We start from the raw sequence: 12,637 nt of genomic DNA, 5'->3' as shown, positions 1-12,637 counted from the left end.
TATAATTTATTTTTCACCTATAGTAAAACTAAAATTATGTCATTTTTTTAATCTGCATTGCAAAGTTACATCTGTTGATCTACAATGTCTCAAAGTAAAAGAGTTGACACTATTCCTTTTACAGTTCAGTAGTGCTGTTAGTGCTGCTGCTTATCGCGTCACTTAAAAAGCAGCAATGAAGTGTGTTAATTTTTAGCGCATTTAATACTCAAATATTTTTACCAAGACAGAAAAAAAAATTCTGAATAAAGTTCTTGTCACTATGAACATCACATTACTAAAAGTCTTCCCGACACAAGATTTTCATAGTCAAAGCCAAAGAAAAACGATCACATTACTTCATCCATAAGATTTGAGATTGTTATCAAATATGTAATGCGTATCTGTAAAAATCGGATTAATATTAAGCACTAGGAGTCACAGCTTTATGCAGCATATTTGTTGTTTACACTGGTGAAATAACAGCAAGTCATGCCTGGAGCAGACAGCAATCCTTTTTAAATAATAATGACTTACCTGTACCACAAATAGTGAAGGATCAAGCGGAACGGGCCTGTAAGAAATGTATGACAGGTAGTAATTAATAAATGTCTGATTACGTAAAGTTTAGTTTTTTCTCTTTGTTTCATTGTTACTCATTTTACTTGCTTTTTGTTTAAAGCACAGACTCAGCTTTATTTCATTCACAGCCAAACTGAAGCAAGTAGTTTTCTTCTTTTATAAGGGGTCAACGGTAAAGGGACATGGCTCAAAGAGAATGATGTTAAACATTATGATGCCTTACCAGTAAAATTTTGATGTTTATTAAATAGGGTTTTCTTAAGAATAGTGTTGTAGGCTAGCATTTTATTCTTTTTTATAGCATTCTGTTATTCAACAATGACTACAATTGCAGAAATGTGACTGGCTTGTTTATTTGATTTTTATTGACTATTTGGAACAATTTGGAGATTCAGATTAGCCTAGAGATTGTTTTTCTGGTGTTGTGGGAGGAATCCTGAAAATCCTGGGAAAAACTGATGTAAACATTGGCGAGAACAGAGAACTCCACACACAATTGCTCAGTTGCACAGCTTAAGGTAACAGCTGAGATCTGGACAACACTACAGGGAGTGCAGAATTATTAGGCAAATGAGTATTTTGTCCACATCATCCTCTTCATGCATGTTGTCTTACTCCAAGCTGTATAGGCTCGAAAGCCTACTACCAATTAAGCATATTAGGTGATGTGCATCTCTGTAATGAGAAGGGGTGTGGTCTAATGACATCAACACCCTATATCAGGTGTGCATAATTATTAGGCAACTTCCTTTCCTTTGGCAAAATGGGTCAAAAGAAGGACTTGACAGGCTCAGAAAAGTCAAAAATAGTGAGATATCTTGCAGAGGGATGCAGCAGTCTTAAAATTGCAAAGCTTCTGAAGCGTGATCATCAAACAATCAAGCGTTTCATTCAAAATAGTCAACAGGGTCGCAAGAAGCGTGTGGGAAAACCAAGGCGCAAAATAACTGCCCATGAACTGAGAAAAGTCAAGCGTGCAGCTGCCAAGATGCCACTTGCCACCAGTTTGGCCATATTTCAGAGCTGCAACATCACTGGAGTGCCCAAAAGCACAAGGTGTGCAATACTCAGAGACATGGCCAAGGTAAGAAAGGCTGAAAGACGACCACCACTGAACAAGACACACAAGCTGAAACGTCAAGACTGGGCCAAGAAATATCTCAAGACTGATTTTTCTAAGGTTTTATGGACTGATGAAATGAGAGTGAGTCCTGATGGGCCAGATGGATGGGCCCGTGGCTGGATTGGTAAAGGGCAGAGAGCTCCAGTCTGACTCAGACGCCAGCAAGGTGGAGGTGGAGTACTGGTTTGGGCTGGTATCATCAAAGATGAGCTTGTGGGGCCTTTTCGGGTTGAGGATGGAGTCAAGCTCAACTCCCAGTCCTACTGCCAGTTTCTGGAAGACACCTTCTTCAAGCAGTGGTACAGGAAGAAGTCTGCATCCTTCAAGAAAAACATGATTTTCATGCAGGACAATGCTCCATCACACGCAGCGTCCAAGTACTCCACAGCGTGGCTGGCAAGAAAGGGTATAAAATAAAAGAAGAAAAACTAATGACATGGCCTCCTTGTTCACCTGATCTGAACCCCATTGAGAACCTGTGGTCCATCATCAAATGTGAGATTTACAAGGAGGGAAAACAGTACACCTCTCTGAACAGTGTCTGGGAGGCTGTGGTTGCTGCTGCACGCTAATGTTGATGGTGAACAGATCAAAACACTGACAGAATCCATGGATGGCAGGCTTTTGAGTGTCCTTGCAAAGAAAGGTGGCTATATTGGTCGCTGATTTGTTTTTGTTTTGTTTTTGAATGTCAGAAATGTATATTTGTGAATGTGGAGATGTTATATTGGTTTCACTGGTAAAAATAAATAATTCAAATGGGTATATATTTGTTTTTTGTTAAGTTGCCTAATAATTATGCACAGTAATAGTCACCTGCACACACAGATATCCCCCTAAAATAGCTAAAACTAAAAACTACTTCCAAAAACATTCAGCTTTGATATTAATGAGTTTTTTGGGTTCATTGAGAACATGGTTGTTGTTGTTCAATAATAAAATTATTCCTCAAAAATACAACTTGCCTAATAATTCTGCACTCCCTGTAGTCTCAGTCTCAGAGATTAAGCCAAACAGGATCAATGTTTCTGGAAGCATTTACTTTAGAATATGAAGAAAACCTGTCATCTATAAAACAGTCTGGCATCATGTCATGATATGATATGATCATTTTTTGAATGAGGAAAGTAGACTGTTCACAGATTCTGTTTAATTTTCAGTTTCAATAAATCACAGCACTTGTTTTCCATTTTCCTAATGAAATATGAAAATAGATGAACTCAAGATGAACTCATGACTCAAGACTTTTGCACAGTACTGTATGCTGGATGGATTTTAATATCCCAGTAAGAAGATTGCATGCCTTCCAGCCTCTATGAACTCCATACTGTATTCTGGAGTCATAAATGACAGAATATCAAACAAGATACATATAAAGATTGGCGTGGTGGACTGTTGGCAAGTTTGTTAATCATTTTAGAATAGCCACAATCAATGTGAGAATGCTGCTTCGGGCAAGTGCTGTATATATGCAATATATGCATGCATATTATCACACCATGGCAACTAAAATCAGAACTTACCTGTCACAGCTTTTGCAATTAGAGAGGTGCTGTACTCCTTGTTGCCTCGCAACTGCAATGTAAAATAGTAACAGATGAGCTGCGATTACCATTTTTTGATATTGATTTTCCAATTTCATTCTGGAGTTTTAATGAAACCTAGTGATAATATGGTCGTTTCTCTGACAGAGCAGATTTTTGATTTTAGATCATTATAAAAGCTGCAGGTAAATTAAACTTATGCAGGACACTAGGGCTAAATGAGCACTCGCTGCTCTGCTGTGTGATGTATGATGTGTGACGGGAAGGTGAAACTTTGTTTATCAAGACAACCAACTGCAACTTATCCTGTATTTGTGCTACGTGGCTCTGCGCGGCTGACCCCATGAAACTCAAGGCGGTTGTCTTTCGCTGGTCATTTCTACAGATAGCTGCTCACCACAAGACCTACGCCGTGAATAAAAACCCCCAAAAGTGAAAGCTACCAACCTGAGTGTCTGTCTCTGATGGCCATTCAGTAATAACCAGTAAATCGTATAAAATGTTTTCTTCTTCGCCCTCAATTAAGCTTTCTTCGGCCATGTTTACAGCTGTCAGAAATCTACGGCGACAAGCAGGGACAAACTATAAAGAAACGCGTTTGTAACTGAACTGTTGCTAACCGTCTATAAAAGCGGTTCTGTGATTTTATTTGGCTTATTATAAATGTTAATATTAGGTTTTGTATCTCTAGTCCACAAGCGACCTTTTTTCTCAAATCCCCGCTTTATTTTTACGAACTTGTTCACTATCCGGAACTAATTTTACTTGGCTGTTGAGGGGGAGCCTTTGCTAACTGGCACATCCGGTTGCGTTGCACTTGTACTAGCAGCAGCAATGGCAGCGTTTGGTGGTGAGATTTTTACATTCCTACTTAATTTTGACGTTACAGTTTTAAATTGCTTACACATCAACTGCCGTTTTAAAGCTACGTAAGCCTACTCAATCATTTAATGTGTTTTTATGTGACAGAAATGGGGGTAATGCCTGAAATCGCGCAGGCTGTGGAAGAGATGGACTGGCTGTGAGTTCAGCTACAAATTTGCAAAATCATGCATGCTGTTGTATGCTTACATTTTAATATTTGATATCAAACTGACTAAATGTATCATCGGTTTTCAGGTTGCCTACTGACATCCAGGCGGAGTCCATCCCCCTCATCCTTGGTGGAGGAGATGTGCTCATGGTAAGCTTGGCTCTCTGGAGACATTTGGCTCACAGATATTTGCACTCTGCTGCAAGGCTGACATCTGACTTTTCTGTCTTTTTAGGCTGCGGAAACTGGCAGTGGCAAAACAGGAGTAAGTACTTAACAGCAACACAAACTTGGGAGAAATGCCTTCTTTTTCTTTTTCTTTTTATGGCTACACTGTATACATTTATTTTCACACTTACTGAGTCATGACAGTTTCCCCTTGTCCTCCTCAGGCCTTCAGTATCCCTGTGATCCAGATTGTGTACGAGACCTTGAAGGATCAGCAGGAGGGCAAAAAGGGCAGAGCCTCTATCAAAACTGGAGGAGCCAGTGAGAATATTTAATAAGTTATCTGGTTTCAGGCTTCATGATTCATATGCCATCTTAAATGTGTGCATATAAATTAAGACTTTTAATGTTGGTAGACAATATAGAGTGTTCTGCAGGCATTTGACCTGCTCTTCTTTTGTTTTGTCTCAGTTTTCAACAGCTGGCAGATGAATCCTTATGATCGCAGTACAGCCTTCGGTAAGAACAGATCAAAAACATGCAATGTTTATGTAAATGTCATTTTCCAGCTTTTTGTTTTGTTTTTTTAAACAACATCTGCTCATTGCCTTTTAATGTTTTTCTTCTTAGCAATTGGGTCAGATGGCCTGTGCTGCCAGAGCAGGGAGTTCAAAGAGTGGCATGGCTGTCGCTCCACTAAAGGTGTCACCAAAGGTGTGTGATGTACACAAGTGCTTACGGAGTGATCAGAGAATCAAATAATTGTATGATGGATCAAGAATCATAAAAGTGTAAATTATTATCTGTCCTTATATGTTTGTTTTGTTAGGGAAGTACTACTATGAGGTGACCTGCCATGACCAGGGCCTGTGCCGGGTGGGTTGGTCTACCAGTCAGGCGGCTCTGGACCTGGGTATTCTTTTCTACCGTCTACAATATTAATGCAGCAGAAAATGCTCCACTTTAAACAATTTTTTTCACCAGAGCACTACTGTAATTTAACACCAGACTCTTTGTTTTTCTTTCTAGGAACTGATAAGTATGGGTTTGGTTTTGGTGGGACTGGAAAGAAATCCAACAACAAGCAGTTTGACAGCTATGGGGAGGTAACAGATAATGAAGGATCATATTATTTACATTTTTTAAAGTAATTTGGGGATGATTTTTTTAAATGGGTTCTCTTTGCTATTTTTTTTTTTTTTTTTTTTAAGGAGTTTACCATGCATGACACTATTGGATGCTACGTGGATCTAGAAAAGAGCCAAATTTCATTCTCTAAAAATGGTATGGTCCCAGATTTTCTATTATGAAAAATAAATATCTGAATATAAACCTATTCGGAGTTGTTAGAAATAGAGAAATAACTCAAATTGGTTTATGTTGGTTTTCTTTCACCAGGTAACGACCTGGGTGTGGCTTTTGAAATCCCTCAAAATCTGAAGAATCAAGGTTTCTTTGCTTCCTGTGTGCTCAAGGTATCGACGGATAAGACAACACAGTGATGGCAGAGAACAAAAAAAACTGATGCCTGACTGACACAATCATCTTTTCTGTTTTACAGAATGCAGAGCTAAAGTTTAACTTTGGAGGAGAAGATTTTAAACATCCCCCTAAGAGTGGATTTGTTGCCCTGGACCAGGCACCAGAGGGTCATGCTGTCAAATCCTCTCAGACAGGTGTGTGTGTTCAACCTCATTTCAGGCACTTAAGACAAGATTGTTCCTTTTATGGTACATGCCTTCTTTCACTCACTGGTGTTAAAACAAGGTACATTTTCAAATTTGAGTATGTTAAGTACAATATTTCTTCTGTGATTGTGCAGGCAGTGCCAAAGTGAGTCAGGTGAAAACATCCTCAAATGCACCCAAAGCTCTGATCATTGAGCCGTCTAAAGAACTGGCTGAACAAACCCTCAACAATGTCACACAGTTTAAGAAATACGTGGACAATCCCAAACTCAGGTATGACACCATGGAGGTGTTATCGACACTGAATGACACAAACTGAACAAAACCTCGACTTAAAAAAAGAAATAAAAATGAATTTGTAGTAACAATCCAGATTATTCTGTCATTCCTTTAAAAACATAATTTGCCTGCGTTTCCCAGTCTATTTTTTTATTCCTGTTTTTACACCACCAGATGGAGCCATGCTATTTTGGTAATTTGTCAGTCTGTCATTGCAGGGAGCTGCTGGTGATTGGTGGTGTGGCTGCCAAAGACCAGCTGGCTGCTCTGGAACAGGGGGTATGTGACACATACAGTTACTCCTACCCCCACCCCCAAAAAACAAAAAACATTGAATTAGTTTTAATTACTGTAAATCAAATTGTTGAAATATGTTTTTTAATTGCATGTCATTTTTCCTGTTTTTTTTCCTGGTGTCATCTTATAATTAGGTTGACATTGTGGTGGGAACACCTGGTAGATTGGACGACCTCATTTCCACTGGGAAACTGAGTTTGTCCCAAGTCCGCTTTCTGGTGCTGGATGAGTGTGTATGTGAATTTTTTTTTTTTTTATAGATTACACATATGTTTTGGGTTTTTTTTTTTTGGTTTTTTTTAATGGTTGATATATATAATATAGCATAAAATCCCTTAACCATTTTGTGTCCTTTCTGCATCTCAGGATGGCCTCCTGTCAGCAGGTTATACGGACTTCATCAACAGGATCCATAATCAAATCCCTCAGGTCACCTCTGATGGCAAGAGACTGCAGGTAATGCTGAGCATAAATTACATGTGTGAAATTAAACCTGTGTACTGTGATAGATGTTGTTGTTGTAGAAGGATGTTTGCTGGCATTAGTAGTTTAGGTGACGATCTCTTTATTTTCCAGGTCATTGTATGCTCAGCGACACTACATTCATTCGATGTGAAGAAGTTATCCGAGCGCATCATGCACTTTCCCACCTGGGTGGATCTGAAGGGGGAGGACTCTGTTCCGGAGACTGTTCACCACGTAGTGGTGCCCGTCAATCCTAAGAGCGACCATCTGTGGGAGCGCCTCGGCAAGAACCACATCCGGGTGAGTTCCTCGTGCTCGGGGAAGGAAACTGAATAAACAGAAAAGTACTAAAACATCAAGTTAAGCAATTTGGCTATGTTTCAGACTTGGGTGGAGGAATAATCACCTTTTTATTCTACACTATGTATGTTGTTATCATGTCTTTGTCTTAGTTTAGAGTTGTGGTGATTTAGCTGTTTCCTCTGTTTCTCTGGGTAGACTGATGAAGTTCATTCAAATGATAACACCAGACCAGGAGCCAATACTGCAGGTAGGTGCAGTTGGGCAGCACAGTTCAGACCGTTCATCTTCATCACCCTAATAGAAAGTGTAAAATACCATTATTGTCCATTCACTCCAGTCAGTATACACATCACATAAACAACACAGATGACACTTACCTTTATATGAACTTCAGTAAAGGTGTGTGTGTCTTTTTGTGAGTCAGAAATGTGGTCAGAGGCCATCAAGATCCTGAAGGGCGAGTACGCAGTGAGAGCCATTAAAGAACACAAAATGGACCAGGCTATAATCTTCTGTCGTACCAAAATTGACTGTGACAACATGGAGCAGTACTTCATTCAGCAAGGAGGAGGTAGGCTGTGTTGGAACAATTTAGATTTTTTTTTTTGTTTGTTTGAGCCACTACAGAAGTTTAGAAAGTGAAAAAAGACACAGCTAAATATGAATACTTCGGGGGGGGGTTCCCCAGTTACAAATGGCTGTGTTCATGTGTGTCTTCTTCAGGTCCAAACAGCAAAGGTCACCAGCTTTCCTGTGTTTGCCTCCATGGCGATCGTAAGCCTAATGAGCGGAAAAATAACCTGGAGCGCTTCAAGGTAAAATAACAAAAAAAGCAAAACAAAGCAGAAATCATAACCTGCTTATGCTGTTTAACAAAATGCAACCAGTCTGTGTTTTTGAGGATTGTTGTTTGTGTTCTCAGAAAAAAGAAGTGAGGCTGTTGATCTGCACTGATGTAGCTGCCAGAGGAATTGACATCCACGGAGTTCCTTATGGTATATGGAAGCTTGCTAGAAAATTATATTACTTTACAAATAAAAATTATATATTCAGTGAACATTACAGAAGAGTTGCTATATTTTTTTTAATATTTATGTTAATGGTTTCTTCCTCCAGTGATTAACGTGACTCTGCCAGATGAGAAGCAGAACTATGTCCATCGTATCGGCAGAGTGGGAAGAGCTGAAAGGTACCTACTGATTTTATTTTTTTTATCCCCTAACTTATTTATTCATTTTAATATTCATAAGTTTGTGTGAAAGAGCATGTTGTATTGGTAAAATATATGTATGCATGTATTTATTATTTACTTGCTGTTAATCAGGAAATTCAAACTGCAGTTCCACCAGTAAAAATCTTCCATAATTCAGGCCAATTACAGTCTAGATTATAAAGGGCAAAACAAACATGCATGTAATTCAACTCAGTCCAGTTTTATTGGCATAGCACCAGTTCACCATTTATATAACGCCAAATCACAACAACAGTCACCTCAAGTAGCTTTAAATTCTAAGGTAAAATCCTACAATATTATAAAGAAAGAAACGAACCCCAAGAAATGGATGATCGCCTGTGACCAAGCACTTGGCGACAGTGGGAAGGAAAAACTCCTTTTTAACAGAAAGAAACCTCCATGGAAGGGCATTCATCCCTGTATGTACTACAATAGCTTAAATAAGGAAAAAAAACAAGGTTAGAAATCATCATTCTAGCAAGTCGCCACTTTCAAAACAAAAAGAGTTTTTGTTTAAACAACGATAAATGTAGGATAGTATCACACTAGTCTGCTGCCCATATGAAGGTGAAAGCATTAACGAAATGGAACGCAGTTCCTAAATAAGTAGGAGTAATCAGCCAAAGTCAATCTGGAAGTAGATGACAAAGGCAAAGTCGTTTACTTCCTTTCTTTCTTCCTTCTTCCTTTTGTCGTCTTCTTCTCTTCCACCTGCTCCTTTTAAAGGTCACAAGAGCAGATCACCTGCCTCCATCTTAAATGATCATCATTGCCACCTCAAACTTTCACATGGCGTGCCTGAGTGATGACAAACAATAAATTATAATGTGATCTCTACATAGCATTAACATTGTGTAATTTCTTTTCGACTTGCAGAATGGGATTGGCTATCTCCTTAGTTGCTATGGAGAAAGAGAAGGTAAGGTGGACTACAGGTGTCTGTTTAGTCCATATAAGTTTGAATTTTGTATATGATTTTAAGTACATTTTTCTACCTGTGCAGGTGTGGTACCATGTTTGCCCGAACCGAGGAAGAGGTTGCTACAACACACGACTGAAGGAGGATGGAGGATGCACCATCTGGTATAATGAAAAAGAGGTGAACAAAGATGCAGACAAACCTAATCTGGTTGATACAGCAGCTGCAATTTACTGTTTGAAATAGAAACACGTGTGATACAGCAGTTCTTTTGAAGTACTGTATAAGCAGCACATGCATTCATAATCACTCTTAAGTTTGGGGTGTGCCAGGTTAATAGTCCAATACATTCACCTTTAAAATCTGTTGGGAAGTTAAGTTGCACACAACATACTTTCACTCACACATCCTCATCATGCACTCTAAACTCTGCTTGTGTCATTTCTTTTTTCCCTTTTCCTCCAATCACAGCTCCTATCAGAAATTGAGGAACATCTTAAGTGCACCATCACCCAGTGTGAGCCAGACATCAAAGTACCCGTGGATGAGTTTGATGGAAAGGTGACCTATGGGCAGCGCAGAGCACTGGGAGGTATGTGTGACAAAAAGGAAGGATGACATGTCTGCACAAGACTATGGGAATAGTTGCATATGCACTTTAAAAAAAAAAATTGTGTTGTTTGGAAGGATTATGAGCATTAAACCATCATGAGGCAGGTTGTAGTGTTTATTATGTCTGCTCATGTGCTGAGCTTGACCAGAAAACATGTCATCTTTGTCTAGGTGGTAACTACAAGGGTCACGTAGATGTTCTGGCCCCAACCGTCCAGGAGCTGGCGAGCCTGGAGAGAGAAGCCCAAACATCCTTTCTTCACCTGGGTTATATGCCCAACCAGCTATTCAGAGCCTTCTGAACCTAACTCCAGCTATCAGAATAGCACTACATGCTAATCATACACAATCGGGAAACTATAACAAAAGTGATTTTTAATTTACATGAGTTATAAACTAAAAGGTGTCAGGATTTCCAGAATTTCAGCATTGAATGCTAAAGGACTGTTTTTTGTTTTGCATTTAGTGCCGAGGCCTGTTGAGACGGCTGGCACAATGATTTCGACGTCATTTCCTGTTACACTTGAACTGAAAACGTTATATACTGTATACTTAATTCTGATTGGTTGGTTTGGTTTATATGGCTGAGTGAATCATTTAAGACATTTATATAGTAAAACTTCACTGAAAGTGACTTTGTTTTCTTTTCTCGATTAAACTTGAGTGGCATTCTCAGCTTGGATTTGGTTTCTTACATTTAATCGTCAGCAAAGAAAGACAAATCTGTATTTGTTATAAGCTTTTCTGTGCATTTAGTTTGTTTGTCTCCAGTGATTTCAGTTTGAAGAAATTTTTAAGAAGCAGTGGGGAGATGTTTGGAAAGAGAAGAGGGAAAGAGAAACATGCAGTAGATTAAATAAAAAGGTACCTATGTGATTATAAAAAAAAACACCTCTGGTTTGAGAAGTCATATTTTAAATTTGGCAATCACAAGGTGCCCATTACCCTAAAGCATACTTATAATAAAAGAATGAAGGCCATTCTGCTTAAATACAATGTGAGAGGTGATACAGAGGCTAATAACTCATAAGAAAGGGGTTTAATGAGGTCGTGAGTGAAGAAAGAGAAAATAGAAAGTAGCCATTTCCTCACAGCCATTCATTTAATCACATTGCTTTTTTTCTGCCCACATTACCTGCAGCCCACTGGAAGAATGTACTAAAAGACATGTCTGCATTGGTATTTAAAGAAAAAGGGGAAAAATAATTTTCAAGATTGAATTTTTAAATTTACGATAATGTTTTTTCTGAGTTATTCATCCCAGGAGTTCAAATATTTATTTATTTCCACCTGAGCCTTTAAAAGTGAAGCATTCCTTGAATGAAATAATGGTCTTTTTCAGAGTTTTCACTCAGAATTTTACCACCCTTCCCCAGTCCCTTATTTTTATTAACCTTCACTGGCCCTAAGGCACCTTTGTAAATGAACTGTTTGAAGCATTGACTGCAGGAAATAGTATTTTATATCTTATTTATATTTTATACGCTTTATAGTCAAATAAACTTTTCTATAGCTTATGTGTAACAGTATTGCAATAGCAAAGCTACATATTAATGCGAAGGAGAATGATCTACATTGTGACAACATGATACCAGAACTGGACACCAAGAAAAAATATCATCCATACCATGACAGAGCTGGACGCTTGTTGAGTATTTAGTCCAAGATGAACCTGCAGAATCCCCTGGGTGTAGTTTAGTTGCCTAATTTTCAGTCTTTGAAAGTGGATTAGAAATTGAGGCTGCACAACAAGGATGTGAACTGTAGGCCTAAAAACTGAGAGAAGAAAAAAAAACCCAGCCAAACAGACAATGAAGGCACCAAGTGTGCTGTCACACTTGAATTGCTTTAAATGGTATGAAAAACAGTTTGTGGTGGTGGTTTGATCACTTTTAGTGATTTTATAATAGAAAAGAATTACATGATGGCGAATTTTACTTTGTAAAAGTAATATTTTCTTATTCAGCCATTTGACCCAGCACCTGTTTGGAAGATCCTTTTGATTATCTTTCTTTTATAGAACTACTAAAAAAAACTACAACATGCCATTATTGTATATCAGGCAGTATTGATTAGTAGTAGTGTATTGCTCTTTGTGCTTATCTCTAAATTCAGTTAAAGCATCAAGACTCCTAGTGGTTCTGGTTATTTGCTTACATCTCATGGATTGTGAGTATGCATGTGTTGACAGTTGTCCTGTTCTGAGCTATCATTTCATCAGCTGAAACAATATATGAAAATATCAGATTGTGTAACACTTGAGCACCTTCCTTAACCACCTACCTTCACAAGTTCTACAAGCCTTATAAATGCAATTACTTACAAATGACTGCATCCTTTCTTCTAACAGGCCTCATCACATGGGCCTCTCAGAAAAGGGAATCATTTTAGGTGTACTTTTAACTTTTAAA

The 12,637-nt window shown here is 38.5% G+C and overlaps 2 protein-coding genes across 2 annotated transcripts in view; one reads left to right on the top strand and one right to left on the bottom strand.

The window, feature by feature from the left end:
- Positions 1-3,773, bottom strand: part of nbas (NBAS subunit of NRZ tethering complex) — a 181,837-nt gene extending 178,064 nt beyond the window's left edge. Inside the window, exons 1-3 of the mRNA XM_031726216.2 lie at positions 3,676-3,773; positions 3,208-3,259; positions 517-553 (exon numbers count right to left, since the gene is read on the bottom strand). Of these exons, the coding sequence (XP_031582076.1) occupies positions 517-553; positions 3,208-3,259; positions 3,676-3,768 (182 nt within the window). The 5' untranslated portion in view covers positions 3,769-3,773. The remainder of the gene's footprint in view (positions 1-516; positions 554-3,207; positions 3,260-3,675) is intronic.
- Positions 3,774-3,969: 196 nt separating this feature from the next.
- Positions 3,970-10,901, top strand: ddx1 (DEAD (Asp-Glu-Ala-Asp) box helicase 1). The gene is made up of 26 exons (XM_031726230.2): positions 3,970-4,078; positions 4,198-4,249; positions 4,348-4,411; positions 4,497-4,526; positions 4,654-4,750; positions 4,901-4,948; positions 5,060-5,143; positions 5,259-5,342; positions 5,459-5,535; positions 5,641-5,713; positions 5,828-5,904; positions 5,991-6,105; positions 6,252-6,390; positions 6,615-6,675; positions 6,828-6,926; positions 7,060-7,149; positions 7,270-7,458; positions 7,657-7,708; positions 7,886-8,032; positions 8,185-8,276; positions 8,384-8,456; positions 8,578-8,650; positions 9,572-9,614; positions 9,699-9,794; positions 10,086-10,206; positions 10,398-10,901. The coding sequence occupies exons 1-26, from the start codon at positions 4,063-4,065 to the stop codon at positions 10,526-10,528; spliced, it is 2,223 nt and encodes a 740-aa protein (XP_031582090.1). The 5' UTR covers positions 3,970-4,062; the 3' UTR covers positions 10,529-10,901.
- Positions 10,902-12,637: the final 1,736 nt, after the last annotated feature.

This window comes from Oreochromis aureus, linkage group 15 (assembly GCF_013358895.1).
Source record: "Oreochromis aureus strain Israel breed Guangdong linkage group 15, ZZ_aureus, whole genome shotgun sequence".
NCBI classification, from domain to species: Eukaryota; Metazoa; Chordata; class Actinopteri; order Cichliformes; family Cichlidae; genus Oreochromis; species Oreochromis aureus.
Note: the sequence above shows the minus strand (reverse complement) of the source record. Positions and strands in the feature narration are given on the sequence as shown.

What these genes read in the sequence shown, in the direction of transcription:
- ddx1 (XM_031726230.2), top strand. An exon ending in GTGGAGGAGATGTGCTCATG is followed by an intron (nt 4,412 to 4,496) that starts GTAAGCTTGGCT and finishes CTGTCTTTTTAG; the next exon opens with GCTGCGGAAACTGGCAGTGG. An exon ending in CTGATGGCAAGAGACTGCAG is followed by an intron (nt 7,150 to 7,269) that starts GTAATGCTGAGC and finishes TTTATTTTCCAG; the next exon opens with GTCATTGTATGCTCAGCGAC.